At 45.2% G+C, this 24,546-nt stretch overlaps 1 protein-coding gene across 3 annotated transcripts in view; it reads right to left on the bottom strand.

Annotated features, from left to right (window-relative positions):
- Positions 1–24,546, bottom strand: part of jag2b (jagged canonical Notch ligand 2b) — a 244,731-nt gene that overhangs the window by 43,129 nt on the left and 177,056 nt on the right. For 2 of the 3 annotated variants that reach the window (XM_068038507.1, XM_068038509.1), the window contains 7 exons: positions 23,906–24,019; positions 22,306–22,419; positions 21,208–21,254; positions 19,988–20,164; positions 13,045–13,195; positions 5,826–5,990; positions 5,206–5,319 (listed from right to left, as the gene is read on the bottom strand). In XM_068038507.1, coding sequence (XP_067894608.1) covers positions 5,206–5,319; positions 5,826–5,990; positions 13,045–13,195; positions 19,988–20,164; positions 21,208–21,254; positions 22,306–22,419; positions 23,906–24,019 — 882 coding nt within the window. The remainder of the gene's footprint in view (positions 1–5,205; positions 5,320–5,825; positions 5,991–13,044; positions 13,196–19,987; positions 20,165–21,207; positions 21,255–22,305; positions 22,420–23,905; positions 24,020–24,546) is intronic. The other variant, XM_068038508.1, reaches the window with a different exon arrangement.

The raw sequence follows: 24,546 nt of genomic DNA, 5'->3' as shown, positions 1-24,546 counted from the left end.
AAGATGATGAGTTCTATTTAATACAATGAGTCGTTTTTAAACATGTAGACTGAATATGCCCAGAATAAAATGGAAAATTCAAACTTGCTCCATCCTTCTACTGGGAGCAGAATGTAGGAGCACTGACAGATTAACAGAGCGGGCAGACAGGTGGCAAATACAGTACAATGCAAGAACTTGCATTTCTACAGCATCGTTCACAACCTCAGGACATTCCAATACACTTCACAGTCAACACAAATGTATGGGTTACAAACGGAACTGAAATAATGACATTTGAGCAGCAAGTGCATAGTTTTAAGATGTTATTTACACTTTTTAATTTGCGGTAGAGGTTTTTAAAATCACCATTCTCAGAGGATGTGTTTTTCTGATGTTTGTTCGCTGTTGGAACAGATGTGCATAAACTGGCTGCAAGAGCTCACAAACAAATGAACAGATAATCTGTTTTTATGATGTTGATTGAGAGATAAATAATGGTCCAGGACATTGGAAAAACTTCCCTGCCCATCTACAAATATTGGAAATGAAATCTTTTACATTCATCCAAGATGGCAGACAGCAACGGTTCAACATCTCATCCAAAGGACAGAAATGCATTGTATTTGGACTGCAAATTATTGTCCAGCATTTTTCAAGAATCCAATTAGAAGAGCACAATTGGATGTACTGCGAAGGGAAGACATCATTTAAATGTGCTTCAGTTACCAGGACACCTGATGGAATGCATAAACTACGCTATCTCCAGGCCTGTTTCAAATCATGAATTATTGGATGGGGTGCCCCCACCTGAAATATGCTCCACTTGTTCTCTTTCAGGGACTAAGGCTTGTATAAAAAGTTCTAGCATTTTCTTTTCACGATGGAATTTATGTTATAATCCATGTTCTCCCACATCCCATGACAATAGGAATTGATGGAGAACTGGGGGAGGCGGTGGTGTAGTGGTAATGTCACTGGACGACTAATCCAGAAGCCCAGGCTAAAGCTCTGGGGACATGGGTTCGAATCTCTCCATGGTAGATGGTGACATTTGAATTCAATTAATAAATCTGGAATTTTTTTTTTAAAGAACATTACAGCGCAGTACAGGCCCTTCGGCCCTCGATGTTGTGCCGACCTGTGAAACCATCTGACCTACACTATTCCATTTTCATCCATATGTCTATCCAATGACCACTTAAATGCCCTTAAAGTTGGCGAGTCTACTACTGCTGCAGGCAGGGCGTTCCATGCCCCTACTACTCTCTGAGTAAAGAAACTACCTCTGACATCTGTCCTATATCTATCACCCCTCAACTTAAAGCTATGTCCCCTCGTGTTTGTCATCACCATCCGAGGAAAAAGACTCTCACTATCCACCCTATCTAACCCTCTGATTATCTTATATGTCTCTATTAAGTCACCTCTCCTCCTACTTCTCTCTAACGAAAACAACCTCAAGTCCCTCAGCCTTTCCTCGTAAGACCTTCCCTCCATACCAGGCAACATCCTAGTAAATCTCCTCTGCACCCTTTCCAAAGCTTCCATATCCTTCCTATAATGCGGTGACCAGAACTGCATGCAATACTCCGGGTGCGGTCTCACCAGAGTTTTGTACAGCTGCAGCATGACCTCGTGGCTCCGAAACGCGATCCCCCTACTAATAAAAGCTAAAATTAAAATTATTAAAATTAAAAGCTAGTTTAATGGTGACCATGAAACCATTGTTGATTGTTGCAAAAACCCATCTGGATCACTAATATCCTTTAGGGAAGGAAATCTGCCATCCTTACCTCGTCTGGTTAACATGCGAATCCAGACCCAAAACAATGTAATTGACTCTTAACCACCTTCTGAAATGGCCTAACAAGCCACTTAGTTGTATCAAACAGCTACAAGGTCAAAGAAAAGGAATGAAACCGGACAGACCACCCAGCATCGACCAAAGCACTGGAAACGACAATGGCAACACCCCACTGTTGACCCTGCAAAGTCCTCCTTGCTAACATCTGGGGTCTTGTACCAAAATTGGGAGAGCTGTCCCACAGATGAGTCAAACAACAGCCTGACAGTCATACTCACAGAATCATACCTTGCAAACAATATCCCTGACACCACCATCACCATCCCTGGGTATGTCCTGTCCTGGTGGCAGCACAGTGGTATACAGTTGGGAGACAGTGGAGCTGGGAGTCCTCAACATTGCCTCCAGACCCCATGAAGTCTCATGGCATCAGGTCAAACATGGACAAGGAGACCTCCTGCTGATTACCACCTACAGCCTCCCCTCAGCTGATGAATCAGTAATCCTCTATGTTGAACACGAATTGGAAGTAGTAATGGAGGGTAGCAAGGGCACAGAATGTACTCTGGGCGGGGGACTTCAATGTCCATCACCAAGAGTGGCTCAGTAGCACAACAACTGTCCCAGTTGGCAGCGTCCTAAAGGACATAGCTGCTACACTGGGCCTGTGGCAGGTAGTGAGGGAACCAAGAGGACAAACCTACTTGACCTCATCCTCACCAATCTACCTGTGGCAGATGCATCTGTCAATGACAGCAGTAGTAGGAGTGACCACAGCAAAGTCCTTGTGGAGATGAAATCCTGTCTTCACATTGAGGATACCCTCCATCTTGTTGTGTGGTACTACCACCGTGCTAAATGGGATAGATTTCAAACAGATGCATCAACTCAAAACTGGGCATCCATGAAGCACTGTGGGCCATCAGCAGAATTGTATTCGACCACAATCTGTAACCTCATGGCCTGGCATACCTCCACTCAACCATTACCATCAAGCTGGGCAGCCAACGCTAGTTCAATGAAGAGTGTAGGAGGGTATGCCAGGAGCAGCACCAGCCATCCCTCAAAATGTGGTGTCAGTCTGGCGAAGCTACAGCCCAGACTACTTGCATGCCAAACAGCAGAAAGGAGCATGCAATAGACAGGGCTCAGTAATTCCACAATTAACAGATCAGATCTAAGCTCTGCAGTCCTGCCACATCCAGTCATGAAGAGCGGTGGACAATTAAACAACTGACTGGAGGAAGTGGCTCCACAAATATCCCCATCCTCAATGATGGGGGAGCCCAGCAAATCAGTGCAAAAGACAAGGCTGAAGCATTTGCATCCATCTTCAGCCAGAAGTGCCAAATGGACGATCCACCTCGGCCTCCTCCTGAGGTTTCCAGCAGTACAGATGCCAGTCTTCAGCCAATTCGATTCACTCCACGTGATATCAAGAAATGGCTGAAGGCACTGGATATGGCAAAGGCTATGGGGCCTGACAACATTCCAGCAATGGTACGGAGGACTTGTGTTCCAGAACTAGTCGTGCCCCTAGCTAAGCTGTTCCAGAACAGTTACAACACGGAAAATTGCCCAGGTATGTCCTGTCCACAAAAAACAGGACAAATCCAACCTGGCCAATTACCACCCTATCAGTCTTCTCTCGATCAGCAGCAGTGATGGAAGGGGTTGTCGACAGTGCTATCAAGCGGCACTTGCTCAGCAATAACCTGCTCAGTGACACTCAGTCTGGGTTTCGCCAAGGCCACTCCGCTCCTGACCTCATACAGCCTTGATCCAAACATGGACAAAAGAGGTGAGATGAGAGTGACTGCCCTTGACATCAAGGCAGCATTTGACCGAGTATGGCATCAAGGAGGAGCCCGAGCAAAACTGAAATCAATGGGAATCGGGGAAAACTCTCCTCTGGTTGGAGTCATACCTAGCACAAAGGAAGATGGTTGTGGTTGTTGGAGGTCAATCATCTCAGTCCCAGGACATAACTGCAGGAGTTCCTCAGCGTACTGTCCGAGGCCCAACCATCTTCAGCTGCTTCAATGACCTTCCCTCAATCATGTCAGCAGTGGGGATGTTTGCTGACGATTGCACAATGTTCAGCACCATTCGCAACTCCTCAGCTACAGAAGGAGCCCATGTCCAGATGCAGCAAGACCTGGACAACATCCAGGCTTGGGCTGATAAGTGGCAAGTAACATTTGCACCACACAAATGCCAGACAATGACCTTCTCCAACAAGAGAGAATCTAACCATCTCTCCTTGATGTTCAATGGCATTACCATCACTGAAATCCCCCACTAACAACATCCTGGGGGTTACCACTGACCAGAAACTGAACTTGACCAGTCACAAATACTGTGGTTATAAGAGCAGGTCAGAGGCTTGGAATTCTGCAGCGAGTAACTCACTTCCTGTCTCCCCAATGGCTGTCCACCATCTACAAAGCACAGGTCAGGAGTGTGATGGAATACTCTCCACTTGCCTGGATGGGTGCAGCTCCAACACCATCCAGGACAAAGCAGCCTGCTTGATTGGCACCCCTTCCACCACCTTAAAAATTCAGTCCCTTTATCTTGTATATAACATCTACAAGATGTACTGCAGCAACTCACCAAGGCTCTTTCCACAGCACCTTCTAAACCCACAACCTGTACCACCTAGAAGGACAAGGGCAGCAGTTGCATGGGAACACTACTACCTTGAAGTTCCCCTCCAAGCCACACACCATCCTGACTTGTAACAATATCGCCATTCCTTCACTGTTGCTGGGTCAAAATCCTGGAACTTCCTTCCCAACAGCACTCTTGGTGTATCTACACCCCAAGGGCTGCAGCAGTTCAATGCAGCAGCTCTCCTCCATCTTCTCAAGGGCAATTGGGGATGGGCAATAAATGCTTGTCTAGTCAGCGATGCCCACATCCCCATTAACGAATAAATAATTTAAAAAGGTCTCAGCTCCTCCTATATTTGCTCTGAGAGATTTAAGTTTCAGATTTTATTGATTACTTCATCGAGTTCCCAGGAGATGCGAGCAAGACCCCCATCTGGGCCCAAAAGCTTGGGCTAGACTCCTATTCCACACCCCAGGCTTCCGCTCCAAGGCCCCGGGCCCCCTCTGTCCCACACTTCAGCAAAGGGCACAGGCCCCCACTCTGCACCTCAATGCAGGGCCCCCACTCCGCTCTGCCCTCTAGACCAGGCTTCTGGCAACTCGGAAATAGCTAAGTTCACTGATGCATTGGATACATACTTTGCCTGCATTGAGAAAGGAACAGTAACAGAACTATAGCATCTTTAATAGACACACAGATTTGGGGAGGTATAAACATACACACACATATATACAGAGATAACAATAAATTGTATACAACTCAAGGGAATCTCACATATACAAACATGAGTGGCCATCACTCACCAATTTCACACAGCTCCCCTTCCCATCCATCGGGGCAAATGCAGCGGAAGGAGTCTACCCCGTCAATACATGTGCCTCCGCTTTTGCATTGATTCAAAGTGCAGTCGTTGATATCTAGAGAAAAAGCAACTGAAGTTATTGCAGAAACAAAACTGGGGAACAGAGACTAACCCACAATGTTGAGTGAAAGAAACACTGAGAACTCCTCTGTTCTACTCTGACATAGTGGCTGTGGAATCTTTCACGTTCACCTCAGAGGGAAGGCAGGATATTCTGTTTAACATCTCAGCTGAAAGGCAGCACCTCCAACAATGTTGCATTCGCTCAGTACTACACTGGGAGTGTAAGCCTGGATTATGGGCTCAAGTCTCTGGAGTGGGACTCGAACCCACGACCTCTGACTCAGAGGTCAGCACTGAGCTACACCGCCACCTCCCTGCTGATCTGGTTCAGAATATTGACAAGGTAGACCTTGTGGCTGGGGATTGGCCTGGAGACCTAGGCTATAGCTGATATGGGACAACTGTGCTGTGAACCGTGTGCGATCAGCGGTTCAGAACTCCACCGCAACACAAAGAAAACAACTGTCATCCAGCAAAACTATCAAGCTCTTCACTTACTTTCATGGCAGTACATGCCAGTGAATCCTCGATCACAGGCACAGGTGAAATTCCCAGCAGGCTGGCTGATGCACTTGCCACGTGGGCCGCAGACATTGGATGATATAAAACGGATGCCACCCTGACTGGTGTTGCTGGAGATTGCCACAGTACAGCTGTCAATAACTGCAAAGAGGGCACAAGGAATTTTATCAACAGACAAATATCCTGCGGCTAAAGCATCCTTTTTCGTAGATTTCCATTTCCATCCCTCAAGTCCCCCCCCCCCACTTCTCACCACATGCTTCAAACCAACCCCCAACCTTTGCCCTATACCCCTCAACCCCATCAAATTGTCCTTTGTCTCATTCAAACTGTCTACTTCAATGTCCTTCCCTAGTAGCTTACTCCCTAAATCCATTTCCCTTTAGGTGTACAAGTTCTTTCCAACTTCCCTTCTTATTCCTAACTCCCTAAATTTACCTCATGTTCCCTGTGATTTGAGCCATTAACTGCAGCCGACAATTTCCTTCAATCAACTTAGTCAATTTTCTTTGTAACTTCAACTAGGTCAAATGGAAATCCCTTTTCCGAACACAAACAAGCCCAATTTCCTCAATTTAAAGTGCTAATACTCAGATTCCTGCCCACTCGTTTCCCCTGCACCCTCATGGGACAATAACATCCTTGTTTTGATTAATTGGCTAGAGCTGTGCATCTTCAGATAGCACTAGTTAACAGGTGATAAACTAGTAGACTCTCAGGATACAAGAGCCTGATTTCCATTTGGACACTGCTACGACCAGGTGAAAAAGGGGTCTGGGGATTCCCTCTCAGCCTTTGTCTGCTTTGACCGTAACACGGTTTAATTTTTAAAACACTGTTTTTAGCTCCCCCTCACTGAATCCTTGGTCACTGCTCTCCAATTGCAAGGCAAAGAGATCAACCAGACAGGTTTTCTTAGATTTAAACAAGAAAGGTACAAGTTTACTAACCTTAAAACTCTAATCCGGTTAAAACTTCTACAAATATGTGACGCGACCACGCTAGCATGCACACGTGGTAAACACACACACACACAGACAGAGACGGAAAAGTAGAAAGAATAAAAGGGGAAAAGTCTGAAGCAATAGCTGGGGTTCATTTACTGTCCTCTGAGTTCAACGTAGAGTCTTTGATTGCAGTTAAATCTTGCCGCTTCATTGGGGCCCAGTGTACGCTTTCAAACTTGTTTCGATGTAGGAGTCATCTCTCGAGGTTTAAGTGGCTACAGTAGATTTGGAAATTCGTGACGGGGGTGGGGGTGGGGGGGGGGGGGGAGCAGGGAGAGAGACCTTCCTTCTTGATTGTCTTCAAAGCAGTCTCTGTCTTCAAACTGTCCTGTGAGCACAATTCAAAAAACCCTGGGCCAGCAGGTTAGTCGTGTGACTAGTTTTTTTAAAAACAAACTCTCCTACGTTTTTGTGGATTCCTTTGATCTTACACACCCGCAGTGCGGGGGGGGGGGGGGGGGGGGAGGGCAAGAAAATGGAATGCTGGCTTGTTACCCATTCACTGTCTGATCAAAATTCTTTTGGGTTAATTGGATCAGGGAGCAGTTCCATTATCTTGTCCCAGGCAACTGTCTCTTAGAATGCAAAGTTTTCCAGCCACTGCTGATCTCTTTAAACAAGCCATCTCTTCAGTCCAGCAACAGTTCATAATTAATGTTTATATGACAAAACTAATCTGCCTCATTCTTGGGCAGATGGGGTCTTCATAACAAAGCACACAAAGCGAATCAGCAGCACAGTTCAAAGAGAGGGCAGGTGAATAGTGGAGTGACAATCAGGCAGTCACACCCACACCATATTACCATGGCTAATGTGCATGCTGACCCTGAAGACAAAAGGTTGGGACACCATGTGCATTGGGGTAAAAGCCCACATTCGCACATTTAGGTCATGGCATGCAGTGGTTGCTGCAAGTTTCTCTGGAATACCCTCTATTTCTTGTTCATGCAAGTATCCTAACTGGCATCAAGTCCCGTTCACCCATCACCCCTGTGCTCAATGACCTACATTAGTTCTTCTTTGGCCTCCTTATCTCGAGAGACAATGGGTAAGCACCTGGAGGTGGTCAGTGGTGTGTGGAGCAGCGCCTGGAGTGGCTATATAACCTACATTAGTTACCTATTTGGCAAAGCCTCGATTTTAAAATTCTTATCCTGGTTTTCAAATCCCATCATGGCCTCTTCCCTCCCTATCTCTGTAACCTCCTCCAGCCCGACAACCCTCTGAAACATCTGCAATCATGGCCTCTTGCACAGCCCTAACTTCACTCGTTCCACCATTGGCGACTATACCTTCAGTTGCCTAGGCCCGAAGCTCAGGATTTCCCTCCCTAAACAACTCTACCTCTGTACCTCATCCTCTTCCTTTAAGAGGCTTCTTAAAACCTACCACTAACCGATGTCCCCTTTGAGGCTTATCAACTTTTTTTTCTTTGGATTGATTATGCTTGGATTGATTGTGAAGTGCTTCGGAACACATTAAAGGCACCATATAAATGGAAGTTGTTGTTATAATATCACCTCTCAGAGCCAAAGATTGTCCTGTTATCTGAGGCACAAATTTCACCTCCATCAGACTGCTGGGTTCCCGGCATGCTCTTGCAAGACCCTCCCTGTTGGGTGTGTTGCACAGTCTATCATCTCCCTGTACGTACTGCTTCGACAGCGAGTTACTTTAATTACTTCGTGTCGCTCTTTTTGCCATCATTTGCTACTACCTGGCCTGCTCGCTATCGAGGGCAAGTGTGGAGTCAGGCCTCCATGCTGTGAGGAGCCATTACCAGACATGTAGCTCTACCATCGTTTGTACGTGAAGCCTGAGCATGGGTCCTCCCGCATGCTGAAGAGCTCAGCTGACACAAGCTGGTACTCACCCATATAGCACAAAAGTCTTTAGAACCAGAGTAGTGTGGAGCTTTGCGCGGGATTGAAAGCTCACACCAAGGCTAGGATTAGCTCACTCCCAAACCTGCAAACAGATGTAGCAACCATCACTTGACACTGCATGAAAAGCAGAACGTCATGGTGGGATGGTCAGCAGGCTGTTTAATTACTCGCCTGCCCTTGCCAGCAGCACTCCCAAAGTCATATTAGCACAGAAACCATCTTGAAGCATCTGGATCTGTCAGGAGTGGATGTGTTTGTAACGAGAGGTCATTTATTATTGATGAAGCACAGTGATGTATAAGAGGGTCATCCCACTCGGGAGGGTTTAAACTAGTCCTGCAGGGGGGTGGGACCCAAAGTAGTAGTCTCTCCGATGAGATAGTTGAGGAAAATGTGGAGGTTAAAGCAAGTAGGTCCAGTAGACAGGCTGGGCAGGGGCAGGACAGGGAGCATGGAAGGTCTGATAGCCTAAACTGCATTTACTTAATGCAAGCAGCCTTACAGGTAAGGCAGATGAACTCAGGGCATGGATCGGTACATGGGAATGTGATATTATAGCTATTACGGAAACGTGGTTGAGGGTTGGGCAGCACTGGCAGCTCAATGTTCCAGGGTACCGATCCTTCCGGCGCGACAAAGGTGGAGGTAAGAGAGGAGGGGGAGTTGCACTATTGATTAGGGAGGACATCACGTCAGACAGGATATCCCGGGGGGAAATGTCCAGCGAGGCCATATGGGTAGAACTTAGAAATAAGAAAGGGGTGATCACTTTGATGGGATTATACTATAGGCCCCCCACTAGTCAGAGGGAAGTGGAGGAGCATATATGTAGGGAAATCACAGACAGGTGCAGGAATTACAGGGTTGTAATAGTCGGTGATTTTAACTTCCCTAATATTGACTGGGACTGCCTCAGTGCTAAGGGATCAGATGGGGAAGAATTTGTTAAGTGTGTCCAGGATAGTTTTCTGAAGCAGTATGTGGATGGCCCTACTAGAGAGGGGGCTACACTCGACCTCCTGTTAGAAAATGAGAATGGGCAGGTGGTTGATGTGTCAGTGGGGGAGCACTTTGGGACCAGTGACCATAACTCTATTAGCTTCAATATAGTTATGGAAAAGGATAGGACTGGTCCTCAGGTTGAAGTCCTAAATTGGGGGAAGGCTAATTTCGATGGCATCAGACAGGAACTCTCAAAAGTTGAATGGGAGAGGCTGTTTACAGGTAAAGGGACATCTGGCAAGTGGGAGGCTTTTAAAAGTGAGATAGGAAGAGTTCAGGGCCGGCATGTTCCTGTTAGATGGAAGGGCAGGGCTGGCAAGTTTAGGGAACATTGGTTGACGAGGGATATTGAGGGTCTGGTCAGGACAAAGGAGGAGGCATATGTCAGGTATAGGCAGCTGGGATCAAGCGAGTCCCTCGAGGAGTACAGGGGATGTAGGACTACACTTAAGGAAATTAGCAGAGCAAAAAGAGGCCATGAGATTTCCCTGGCAGATAAGATAAAGGAGAATCCTAAAAGATTCTATAAGTATATTAAGAGTAAAGGGGTAGCTAGGGAGAGAGTAGGTCCCCTTAAGGATCAGTGTGACAATCTACGTGTGGAGCCACGGGAAATGGGCGCGGTCTTAAATGAATATTTCTCATCAGTATTTACCGTGGAGAAGGTCTTGGAAGCTAGTGAGTTCAAGGGAAGGAACAGCGATATCCTGGAGCATATCAACATTACAAAGGAAGAGGTGTTGGAGGTTTTGAAGCGCATTAAGGTGGATAAATCCCCAAGGCCTGACCAGGTGTATCCTAGGCTGCTATGGGAAGCAAGGGAGGAGATTGCTGGGGCCCTGGCAGAGATTTTTGTATCATCATTAGCCACCAGAAGACTGGAGGATAGCTAATGTTGTGCCTTTATTTAAGAAGGGCAGCAGGGATAAGCCAGGGAACTACAGGCCGGTAAGCCTTACATCAGTGGTGGGAAAGTTATTGGAAGGGATTCTGAGAGACAGGATTTATATGCATTTGGAAAGGCATGGTCTGACTAGGGATAGTCAGCGTGACCTTGTGCGTGGGAAATCATGTCTCACGAATTTGATTGAGTTTTTCGAGGAGGTGACCAAGAGGACTGACGTGGGCAGGGCGATGGACGTTGTCTACATTGACTTTAGCAAGGCCTTTGACAAGGGCCCGCATGGTAGGCTGGTCCAGAAGGTTCAAACACATGGGATCTAGGGTGAGCTAGCAAATTGGATTGAATATTGGCTTAGTGATAGGAGACAGAGGGTAGTTTTAGTTTCAGAGATACAGCACTGAAACAGGCCCTTCGGCCCACCGAGTCTGTGCCGACCATCAACCACCCATTTATACTAATCCTACACTAATTCCATATTCCTACCACATCCCCACCTGTCCCTATATTTCCCTACCACCTACCTATACTAGGGGCAATTGCTAATGGCCAATTTACCTATCAACCTGCAAGTCTTTGGCACGTGGGAGGAAACCGGAGCATCCGGACGAAACCCACGCAGACACAGGGAGAACTTGCAAACTCCACACAGGCAGTACCCAGAATTAGTGGCGGGTTGTTTTTCAGATTGGAGACTGGTGCTGGGCCCTTTGTTGTTTGTCATATATATTAATGATTTGGATGTGAATGTAGGGGGCATGATGAGTAACTTTGCAGATGACACCAAAATTGGTGGTATAGTGGACAGTGAAGGTTGTCTGTTATAGGTCAACTGGGAAAGTGGGCAAGGGACTGGCAAATGGAATTTAACTCAGACAAGTGTGAAGTGATGCATTTTGGAAAGTTAAACCAGGGCAGGACATATACAGTGAATGGCAGGGCCCTGGGGAGTGTTGTTGAGCAGAGAGACCTTGGGGTGCAAGTACATAGTTCCCTGAAAGTGGCAACACAGGTAGACAGGGTGGTGAAGAAGGCATATGGCATGCTTGCCTTTATCGGCCGAGGCATTGAGTACAAGAGTTGGGACGTCATGTTACAGTTGTACATAACGTTGGTTAGGCCGCATTTGGAGTACTGTGAGCAGTTCTGGTCGCCACACTACAGGAAAGATATGATTAAGCCAGAGAGGGTGCAGAAAAGATTCACAAGGATGTTGCCTGGTTTGGAGGGCTTGAGTTATAAAAAGAGAGATTGGATAGGCTGGGTCTGTTTTCCCTAGAGCGAAGCAGGCTGAGGGGTGACATGATAGAAGTATATAAAATTATGAGAGGCATAGATAGGGTAGATAGCCAGAGTCTGTTTCCCATGGTAGGCGTGACTAAAACTAGAGGGCATTGATTTAAAGTGAGATGGAGGAGGTTTAAAGGGGATCAAAGGGGTTCATTTCTCACACAAAGAATAGTGGGTATCTGAAATGAGCTGCCAGAGGAGGTGTTGGAGGCAGGAACAGTAGCGACATTTAAGAGGCATCTGGACAGGTACTTGAATGAGCAAGGCATAGAGGGATATGGAATTAATGCAGGCAGGTGGGATTAGTATAGATAGGCATTATGGTCAGCATGGACGTAGTGGGCCGAAGGGCCTGTTTCTATGCTGTACGACGCTATGACTATGTCACTGCTGACAGCATGCGGTTTAATAAAAAAGTGAAAGTCAGCATCTAAGACCCAACTACATTTGTTTTTTTGAGGCCTCAAGAGCAAGTCAGAAGCATGAGACTGTGGGTACTTCTGCCCCCGAATGTTCAGGAACAGAGTGGGGAGGGGCACAAGTACAATAAAGAGAGAGCCACTTAGAGTTTGCAGGTCTCCACTCTCCCAAAATCCTGGCACCAATATCAGTGTCATCAGATGTCGAGGAGGAGACATACAGACAGACTGACTTTTATTTATGTAGCCTTTCACAACCTTAGGACGTCCCAAAGCACTTTTGAAGTGTAGTCACTGTTGTAATATAGGAAATGTGGCAGTAAAACTGTGCACAGCAAGCTCCCACAAACAGCAATGTGATAATGACCAGATAACTTGTTCTTGTGATAATGACTGCGGAATAAATACTGCCCCAGGATAGCACAGAGAACTCCTTTGCTCATCTCCAAAACAGTGCTGTGGGATCTTTTACATCCACTTGAGAAGGCAGATGGGGCCTTGGTTTAATATCTCATCTGACACTGTGGCACTCCCTTCGTACTGCACTAGAATGTCAGGCTGGATCTTGTACTTAAGTCACAGGAGTGGGGCTCGAACACATGACCTTCTGGCTGAGGCATGAGTGCTACTAAATGAGCCACGGCTGGCACAGATATATCTGCATGAATTAACACAGCGGGTAACAGCTACCTCGGCAAGGAGCAGATCTGCAGTGGTCCTTCAGTATTGAGCAGTTCTTCCCTTCATAGTCATCGGGGCAGGCACAGTAGTAATCTTCACCAAGAACATAACACTTGGCTTTATTCTGGCATGGGCTGGGATCACAGTAATTGATCTTTCTCTGTCATGGATGAAGCAGAAGTGCACGTAAGATTCAGCAGAACAACGGCACTGCGCAGTAGAATATACTAACGTATCATCGCTCTCACGTCCCCTCCATCCCATTATTTGCTCCAATTTGTTTTCAATCTATTACCATCATTGAGACTATAGTTGATGCTCCTCTGAAACCTCCTCCCCACCTCAAAATTAAAATTGACCATCCTACATACTGCTCCTTCTCCCAGCTCTGAAATCAAGACCAGTCACACCATTCTCTACTCTCGCTTATTCCAAGCACTTCTTAACCATGGACCTCCTTACCTCAGTTCCTCCTACAATCTACTGCTTGTACGTATCCAAGCTCATCATCTAGCTACTGTTTCCTGATTTCCTCCAACCTTTCCTTCAGTCCAGCAACAATAGCCCCAACCCTCCACACTTGCTTCTTAAAACAAGGATCAGATATCAGGTACAGAGTATACAAAGCGAATTGCTGAAAATAGAGACATGTTGTCGAAGCTTTTAGTCTTCCACTCATCAGGACAATCGCAAGAATAACCAATGTAAGGGAAAACAACAACTTATACTGCATGAGAAGAGAGTGCTGATTGGTTGACAAGTGAACTCTGACTGGTAGAGGCATTGCCATGGAGAATGCACCAGTTTACAGTGACTGACAGTTAATTTCCAAGCTTTGTTTGAAATTTAAACCAGGCAGCTTGACTGTGATTGGTCAAGGCATTGCCCTGAGGAATGAACCAGCAAATGGCTGTCACTTATTTTTTTCAGCTGAAGCAGGCGCAATGTGTGTACATGTTCTTTCTGTCTGCAAAGAACAGGGCCCTGTATTTTAATATATGTAGCTTCCAGTACGTGCAAATGCGCCACACTGCGAGCCCTACTGACAATCTTAAATTGGTTGTCAGCGCAATTCTTAACACATTGGATTATTCAGCAAATGCTATCCAATCGGTACATCACATCTAATGTTGGACGCTGTGTTTTGAGTTTTGCAATCACGGGCTGGTTGGGTCCGGCCGTACTTGCCCGTTGCGAACAGAAGGGGCATGTTGTTTGATACGGTCCACCAGTCTTTGGGACGTATGACCTACATACCTAGCATCACACTGGCATTGAACTTCACATATCACATTACTCATTTGTGTGATAGGCAGGATGTCTTTTTGGCGTGACGGCAGCATCTTGTTAGTGGCAAACACCACATGTGCTGCTATTGCATAGTAGCAGTGTGAAACAGCTAGCTTTACCCGTTGTTCAAATTTTTGGGATACATTACTCTTCCAGGGTACTTTGAGGTAGACTGGGCACTTTTCAGGGCCGAAAATTGACAGCCTTCGGCCCATTCATAAGTTTGCACGATATACAGCAAGAAATGATCTGATCAGGGTGGCCATTGTCAGGATGTCTTTGATACGCCCTATTTCTGCATCAAGCTTACATGGTGAGCAAATGGCTCGGGCCCCATTTACAAGGTTGCTGATAAGGCCAATCTTATAGCGTGTGAAACAGTAAGAATCCCAACGCGTGTAGTGGCCAGTGAAGGTAGGTTTGCAGTAGACTGTGGTAGAGAACACTCCAGCAGATTTCTGAACTAGCACAGGAGCTCATTTGACTGCTCCATTTCAAAGGTGAATTTGAGCGCAGGATGGAGTCCATTAAGATGTGCAAGGAAATTATTGCATGCAGCTGCGGATTCAAATATAGCAAATGTATCATCTACATATCGGAAATGTGCAAGAGATAGGTGATTAGGTGTCATTCCCTCAAAGACAGGTTTCTCATGGAATCCAACAAAGATGTTTGCGAGAGCTGGGCCTAGAGGGGATCCCATGGCAACACCATCTATTTGGATATAGATGGTGTCCTTAAAACTGAACTCAATTGCGTGAGTTGCCAAGTTCATAAGTTCAATGAATACTGATTCACACAATGGTGGTGGGTCTAGATCGCCATGATGTAGTGCTGCAGCGCAAATATCTATGGCTTCCTTAAGTGGTACATTGGTGAATCGGCTAGCAATGTCAAATGAGCACATAGACATGGCATTGCTATCAACATGCAAGACTTACTGGACTTGTGTAACAGCAAAGAGTTGCTGGGTGATATACATGACAGAATTCGTCCTCATGGCTCACTACGTCCACGTATGTAAGGGCTACCCAAGACACATAAAAGTGAGGTTCCTCTACGCCCTATCTTATCTATGACCGGTTCTGCACATCATGAATTGGCCAAATGGTTGGGCAAATTGTTACAACCAGTTTTGAGCAAGTGATCTACATACACGGTGAAGTCTTCCTTGGCATTTGCGAAGATCATACAGGATTTGCATATCAATAGCAATGCCGTGTCCATGTGCTCATTTGACATTGCTAGCCTATTCACCAATGTACCACTTAAGGAAACCATAGATATTTACGCTGCCTAAGGCTGCCATTTGCGGCCCTGAAAAGTGCCCAGTCTATCTCAAATTCTCCTGGAAGGGTAATGTATCCCAAAAATTTGAGCAACAGGTAAAGCTAGCTGTTTCACGCTGCTACGCAGTAGCAAAATGTGTGGTGTTCGCCACTAAGAGGATGTTGCCGTCAGGCCAAAAAGACGTCCTGCCTATCATACAAATGAGTAAAGTGATATATGAATTTCAATGCCAATGTGATGCTGGGTATATTGGTCGTACATCCCAACAAACAACATGTCCTTTCTGCTGTTTGCATCGGGCAAGTACGGGCCATACCCAACCAGTCCGTGATTGCAAAACTCAAAACACAGCGTCCAACATTAGATGTGATTCCCCGATTGGACAACATTTGCTAAATAATCCAGTGTGCCAAGAATTACACAGACAACCAATTTAAGATTGTCAGTAGGGCTCGCAGTGTGGTGCATTTGCACATACTAGAAGCTACATATGTTAATATACAGGGCCCTGTTCTTTGCAGACAAAGAACATGTACACACATTGCGCCTGTTTCAGCTGAAAAAAAGTGACAGCCATTTGCTGGTTCATTCCTCAGGGCAATGCCTTGACCAGAGTCAAGCTGCCTGGTTTAAATTTCAAACAAACTTTGGAAGTTAACTGTCAGTCACCGTAAACTGGTGCATTCTCCATGGCAACCAGAGTTCACTTGCCAACCAATCAGCAACCTCTTCTCATGCAGTATAAGTTGCTGTTTTCCCTTACATTGGTTATTCTTGCATGATGAATGCAAGACGAAAAGCTTCGACAACATGTCTCTATTTTCAGCAATTCTCAAGTTCTGTACTACCCCAAACGACTATTAGTACACAAAGAACAGAAGCAGCATGATTATAGCTTTCAATCATAACCCTCCCCTTAAAAAAATAAATCAGCAATGGTTAAAATCAGAGCTTATTAACTAAAGTATGGGGGAAACGAGTGGGAGAGGTGAGGCAGGATTTGGATGCAAGAAATCTGCATTCCTCTAATCCTAACAGAGCACTGATTGAGTAGATTAATTCTCACCAGCTGTTGGAGGTGGGTTTATACACGAAAGAAGAAAAACCCTTGAAAGCTGTACTGATAAGTGGGATAATCGCATGTAAGATGATTCACCATAAAGACTAACTGGTACACTTAAGGACACTCAAAGCTAGTCATATCAATAAACTGCTTTTGATTAAACAAACTGGTATATTTTCAAGTCACAAAACCAAGCAGATAGACAATTATCTGTGTTGGCATCATCCTGTTAGCAGCAGGCACAGAATGATACAGCACAAAAGGCAGCCATTCGACCAATCATTCCAGTGCCGGCCCTTTAATTAGTCCCTCTCCCCTCGTCTTTCTCCATAGCTCTGCAATTTTTATTTTCCTTTTTAAATACTTATCAACCCTCTTTTGCAAGTTAAAATTGAATCTGCTCCCATTTTTTCAGGCAGTGCGTTCCAGTTTGTAACAACTCACTGCATCTTCCCCCTTGGCCTTTTGCCAATTATCTTAAATCTGTGCTCTCTGGTTACCAACCCTCCTGCTGGTAAAAACAGTACAAGTGGCCTTGCCATCAGTAAAAAGTGAACCCCTTGCCCAAGCCCCAGTATGCAGGGCAGCAGAGCGCTTGGGGAGGAGAGAAGGGGCAGAGTCTTGAATAGATAGTTTAGCTGTAATCAATTCAAAGGGTGTAGTTTGGGCAGCACAGTGGAGAGGGTGGAGATGCATACTCAATCACCCTCCCCTAATTCCCACTATGCTACAATCAGAGGCCAGGACCTGCCTTACAGACATACACAGCAAGAATTGACATCGATCTGCCTTTAAGCATCTTCAGACAGGCCATTTATGCACAATGTTGATGGAATCAAGCCAAATGAGCTTTTTAAATTATGCTCAGGTCCATTGAGAGATGATCCATACTGACCTACATGCAGCATCACCATATCACATTTAAACCGCCTTTCTACAAGTAAACCAGCTCCCAAATCAGACACCTGCTGTCCCACTCAACATAATGTTATTTTTGTACCGCCATGGGAGCAAGCCATCACACTAAAGCCACTTGGAGCTTTTCAGTCAATGGCAAAGACTGCAGCTCTAAGACCTCCAAAAAAGTGGATCTTTGATGGGGCAGATGGAGAGAAGAATGTTTCCTCTCGTTTGTTTGAGGAGGGGGAAAGAGAACAAAACTAGGGGCCCTAAATATGATAGTCACTAATAAATTCAACAGGGAACTTATTTACCCAGAGAATGGCGAGAATGTGGAATTCGCTACAGCAGGGACTAGTTGAGGCAAATAGTACAGATGCATTCAAGGGGAAACTGGGTAGTACATAAGGGAGAAAGGAAAAGAAGGATCTACTGATAGGGTTGGATGAAGTAAGATGGGAGGAGGGTCATGTGGAACATAAATACATTGCTGGAATGGTCTGTTTCTGTGCTGTAAACTCTATGTAATATGCCGTGGACCACAGAATTTTAAATATAAAGTCCATCATTCACTCACCGTGCTTGTGCACATCTGAGTTTTCTACTTGCTTCAATCCCCTTTCCCTGTTCTCTTTTTTTTTCTTTTCCAGATACTTATCTGCTTCCCTTTTAAAAACTGCTGCGGATTCTGCTATCTCCACTGTTTCTGGTTAGGCATGCCATTTCCTAACAACTGCCTGCAGGATAAATTTAACCCCAACTTCTCCCTCATTTCTATTGTCGATGATCTTAAAATATATCCCCTCTAGTTACAGACCAGGAAAACAGCTTTTCCCTCCACATTTACCCCAAAACCCCTCAGCATTTTGTACTCCATCGTTTCTCTTTTCACCTTTAGTCAAATGAAAAGTGCTTCCTGTTTCTCATAACTGAAGCTGCTCATCCCAAGATCATCTCCTGCACTGTTCCCTTAGCTTTAACATCAGCCTTGTTCCTAAATGGCGAGGGCTGAACAGGATAATTTGACTACTGCGGCAGCCTGCATGTGATCCACTCATCAGGCCCGAGACCTTTAGACACGATTTGTTACTCTCAAAACCATTTCACTCAAAACTGTAAAACTATTAACGCGCTGTAACTCATACAGAAATAGCCCCTCTAAAAGGAAAGATGGATTCTAATACACCAAAATGACAATTTGTTTATGGAGTTAAAATCCATAGGCAAAGAGAGAGACCTGGCTATTAAAACAATTGAAAATAACTTAAGAGCTGACTCTCAGATCTCTCATCAGAGATCCACATTCATTTCCTCCTCCTCTGTACAAGTTTCCCTTCCCCTATAGGAAGGCAGATCAGAGGCTGGCACTTTAAGGGTCTGGGAAAGATGGTATGCATTTGTTGTAATCACCTGATAGGACACAATGCCAACTCCTGCCACTGATCTACTACACCCTAATATTTAAAAAAGCTTCCAGCACACTCGAGAGCAGCTTTCAGACACCATCCCCCTCACCCCCGCCACCCCACCCCTACTTATCAGGGTTGAACGAATGGTGACGCTCTTCAGCTTCAGTTTGCAATAACCATTAGTCTGATAAGCTCCCTGTGATAATCACACTAACAGAGAAGGGCTCCTTTTATGTCCATAGTTTGGAACTAGGTGATTTACATATAGCTGCACCAGTATTGCTATCAGGGAGGGGTTGGTTGGCTGGATGGATAGGCTTATAAACAAAAACACCAACAGCTGTGAATGGACAAATATTCGCATGTTTGACCTGCACTATTTGAATATTCAAGTCAGAGTATAGAATCTCCCCCATACACACTCACTGTCTAAGCCCTGCGCAGAACACTGTCTTCAGTTCAATTCAGCAGTCGTAAATATCAAGTCTCTCTGGAGACAGAAATTAAATGTGTTGATGACAACTGATTTCAGGACAAGTGTTCAGCAGCATCAATCGATATTCTTAAAATTGCCAATTGCCTCCAGTGGTTCTGAAGGTGACACTCGAGATGGGGATACAGATAATTCACCTAAGCAGTCATTCGGCTATTCCAGCATGAGAAGCATCACATTCTAACTAGATACATATTCAGCAAATCTCCATACACTTGCACTTTCCAACAAGAAATTGGAGGGTGGCAAGGACAGGAAACCTGGTAATTTATTTAGCCTCTTGCCAGGTCTGGAGCATACTCAGGCCAACTGTAGCGTTCCTAGCGTTTGACCCCACCCCACTGAGACCAGCTAACTCAGCACAGAGCTCAGATTTAACGACACAACACTATGGTTCTGCAGGTTCAAAAACATGGGGAGTGATTTTAAGTTCATCGGGTGGGAATACAGATGCAGACAGACATGCTCTGCACATGCCATACACATGCCATCACATATGGGACTCACCTCGCAGAAGGTTCCAGAATAAACCTGCGTGCAGTGACAGTGGAAACCACCAAGCAGGTCCTGACACTGCCCTCCGTTCAAGCAAGGTCTGCTTGCACATTCGTTCATTTTGAATTCACAATTTCTGCCAACAATCCCACGTGGGCAGATGCACTGGTAACCTTGCACACTGTCATGCTGAAATGTTAAAAAAGTTAAGAGGTTATGTCGACAACAATGAAAACTCTTCAGTACCTCTACACCCTTTGGCCCACTGTTGGTGCCATACTTTCAGATGCCTAGTACCTGGAATTCCCTCCTTAAACCTCTCCACCTCTCTCGCCTCCTTTAAGGCATTCCTTAACATCTACCTCTCCGACCAAGCTTTTAAATCATCTGTCCTTATATCTCCTTATGTGATTCGGTGTCATTTTTTTTGTCTGATAACAAGCCTGTTAAAGGTGCTATATAAATACAAGTTGCTCTTGAGGGGAATGGAAGGCTGAAGATGCAATGATACCTAGGAGAAATTTCAGAGGCACCTCTTCCAATTACTGACAGCTAAAGGGCAGGAGAGGAAATGCAAGACACAAGCAGACAGCAAAACAAAGATGTTCAAAGCATGATTAAGATACAGGGAGACAGAGAGCAAGCACGAGCGAGAGCACGCACAAGAAAATAAGAATGAGACACTAACTAGAAATGGGAAAAGCATGGGAACCCCAGTGGGCCCAGGATTTTTCCTCCCTCTGGTGTCAGTCATACCATGCACTACAAAGAAAGGAAAGCATCTGGAGAATTCTGTATTTGTTGACGTTCTCGCATGTTTTTCCGTACAGACAGCACCCTTTTGAGAAACTCTGGCTTTCTCACACACAGTGACAGGGATCCCTAGGGAGCTGGAGAACCCCTGCACTACAACACAGTTACTCCTGAAATCGAGGCCAGATGCATTTTTAACTTACAGCATTCCCCAGCAAAACTCAAGATACAACTTTATGTCTGCTGAAGGTATGGGAAACAGGCCCTTTTCTGAAAAGCAGGATTCAGGTGGTTATATTTTAATCTTAAATTTCTCTTCCCAAGACCTGGATACTGAAAAGGGAGATCTAATTCAATCAAAGGCAAGTATTAAATATAGCTATCTGCTTGGAACAATATGATGATAGGAGATGAATTAAGGTGAGAGGAGGCTCGTATGCAGCATAAACACAGAATGTACAGCACAATTCTTTTCATACCTTGCATGTTGCTCCATTCTGGCACTGTCCATGGCAATTATCAACATCTGAAGAGGAAACAAGTCCATAATCACACAAGACACAACTTAAAGGACACCACATAAGGGCATGTAATCTGTTGCACTGGTTCAAGCTTCTCTTTTTCATTCCCCACTCCCTCCTATATATCAAAATTGTACAACAGTACTCTGAAAAACACTGTTCTCATGTGCAGGCCCAGGGGCACATTCAACTTGTCTTCAGCTGAATCCTCACCAATGAAGGAGGAGTTTAACTGCAAGAGGAGCTGCAGTTTTCCCACTTTCACCATTCCTTTGCTGCTTTAACCCACAATGCTCCTAATTCAGATACAGCCATAAAGCAGCTTTCCTTCTCTCCTGTTAAATCCCATTCCTACAAGGTCTAGGGTACATAGGGGACTCCTGGCAGCCTTCCGGGACCTCATCATCCACATGGGCACTCTACAAGTGCGAGGCTAGGCAGAATGTCGGCAGGTCATTCGGCAGTGGAGGCTGTCACGCCCAAGCCCAAACCTTTCCCTCAACACCCACAGATGCACACTTTCCAGCAGTCATTGAACAGTGATCAAGAGCAGAATTTCTAGCTTATTTCTCTCCTGGTCCCTAACCTGCGTTGCATCTCCAACGCTACCCAACAGACTTGGAATGACACCTCCACCACCGACAATGACAAGGAAAGCAGGTGCATGGGAACAGTATTATCCCCAGGTGATACAGCCATCACTATTGAACATTTATTGTTGGTGGGTCAAAATCTTGGACCTCCCTACCTAATAGCACCGTGGGAGTATCACAGACTACAGAAATTCAAGGCGACAACTCACCATCACTTTCAAGGGCAATTAGAGTTAAGCAATAAATGCCAGCCTTGCCAGTGACACCCACATCCTGAGAATCAAAGACCCTGGTGATCTATATCACTCCCACTTCACTCAGTTATTCAGGAGCAGAGGTCAATCTGTACTGATTCAAAGTATCATCTTTGCTTTTCGAAAAACTCTAGCCAATTGTTAACTCAACACATCAATACTGTACACATGTATTTTCATGTAAACAAAAATATAAAGTGAATACTGACGGATGTCACAGTTCTGTCCAGACCATCCCAGGAGGCAGTCACAGTAATATCCACCAATCAAGTTTCTGCAAGAATAAGCATTAACGCAAGGCTCCATCTTACATTCATTAGCATCTGTGAAAGGACATGGAGAGAACGAGAGAGAAAGACAGAAAGAGAGAAAGAGAATCAGCAACCGCAGTTTAAAAAGCATGCAAGCAGATTAGCTGGAGAAAGACCCAAACACAATTAAGAACCCACTTCACCTAGTCACATTATTTAAAATAAATGTGAGCAGAGATATCACAAGAACTTGAAGCCAGGTTGAGCATATTTCAGTTGCACCTCTGTTCCTGCCTGACGATGTGACTATTTTTCCTCATCAGTAGTATCCATGCACTGTTCTGTCCACCAGTATGAGAACAGAGAGGAAGAGCTGTGTACCTCCAACAACTCCTTGCACCCATGATCATGGGCTTTGAGACCCCAGTGATCACAGCACAGGTCACTGGAGACTGGCAGCATACACAAGGGGGTGAAGGTTCAGATCTCTGTTCAAACCTTGCTGTCTTGGGAACAGAGGAATAGTAGGAGGCCATTCAGCCCCTCAAGTCTGACTCACCATTCTAGTTAGATTATAGCTGATCTGTAGCTTAACTCCATCTACCTAACTTGATTCCATAACCCTTAATACCCTTACCCAACAAAAAAAATCAATCTCAGTTTTGAAATTTTCAATTGACCCCCAGCCTCAAAAGTATTGAGGGGAGAGACTTCCAGATTTCCACTAACCTGTGTGGAGAAAAGTGCATCTTGACATCACTCCTGAACAGCACAGTTCCAGCCAAGAGCAGCTATCTTAGCATGGAACCTGCGACCTTCACAGACCACAGTACTTTCAGCAATTTAGCTGTTGGGAGATGCTAGATGCTGGGAGAAGGGGGCAAGGTGCAGGTGGGGGGGGGGGGGGGGGGGGGAAAGAATGGCTTCCAACTGCAAAAAAGTCCTAAAATATCTTTATTAAAAAAAAATCACCAAAAAAGATCTAATTAGGCCTAGACGAGCTAATAAAGGAGCAAAGGTTTCCCCTGCAATGGTATCTGCCAGATTCCCACCTAAAGAAAACACTTGAAATTTATTACAGGGTCAGGTGCCTGCTTGTGGATATTAATACATTTTTGTATCTAAACCATTTTCCAGGTCACCACAGGCAGATTATATATTTTATTTCCCCATACAGCAATCACTACAATTTAAAAACAGGAAACAGAAGTTGGAGCATTTAAGGCTGCAGGAAAGAAACTGAGCACCACCACCGACAGGGCACCAAACTGAAGCAATGCCAACCCCATTCAAGGCCAAGCCACCACACCCTCGTCCTCCCCAGACTGCTTCCAAGAGCTGGAATGATAATGCAGCAAGATCCTGTGCTCTGTAGGCCATTCTGCCCCCAAGCCTGTCCTCCTATCCCATTAGATCATGGCTGACCTGTACTACAACTCCATTTAACCTTCCTGCGAAGATCATCTGTAGCTACGGGCTTGCCGGCAGGACACTATCTATAACCTATTCATTTAGTTACAAACCATTTACGAGCAGAAGCCTGCACGAAGCTCCTTACCCAGCTGGCAAGTCTTCCCAATCCACTGCTGTGGGCAGATGCACTCAAATCCATTAATGCGATCAATACAAGTCCCACCATGTGCACAAGGACTAGACACGCATTCATTTATATCTGTAGAGAGGGGGAGAGAAAGCACATTAATAATGTAGAAACTCAAATAATTACTACAAAACATTAGGTTATGGACTAGGTACAGCTTTTTCCAAGTCACTGAATATTGTTCAACCTTTATACATACAGACCAAAATGAACAGAAATGATCACTTGGAGGGAGTTAGCATACAGTATTTAGGGAGAATGACAAACATTAGCCCTGAATTTAAGGAACAGATAATGTGCTTCTTCAAATCTTCAGTTCATTACTCAGTCACCCACATACAAGTGCCAGCTGTGGCGATCAGCTCGATCAGTAGGCTGTGGATTCCAGCCAGCTCCAGGGGACTGAACGCATTCTGCTTGACAGTTCAGAGCAGCTCGTGGGTAAACTGAGATGTTAAACCAAAGCCGTGTCACCCTCCAGCTACTAGTATTATTTGAAGAGAAGAAGCAAGTGTCCGATCACAGTGTCCAGGCCAAAATTCCTCCTTTAGCCATCGTAACCAGAAACAAATTGGTTCTTCATTTTTGGAATCTTGCTG

This window comes from Heterodontus francisci, chromosome 9 (genome assembly GCF_036365525.1).
Source record: "Heterodontus francisci isolate sHetFra1 chromosome 9, sHetFra1.hap1, whole genome shotgun sequence".
Lineage (NCBI taxonomy): Eukaryota > Metazoa > Chordata > Chondrichthyes > Heterodontiformes > Heterodontidae > Heterodontus > Heterodontus francisci.
The sequence above is the reverse complement of the archived record's forward strand: the minus strand, read 5'-3'. Positions and strand labels throughout refer to the sequence as shown.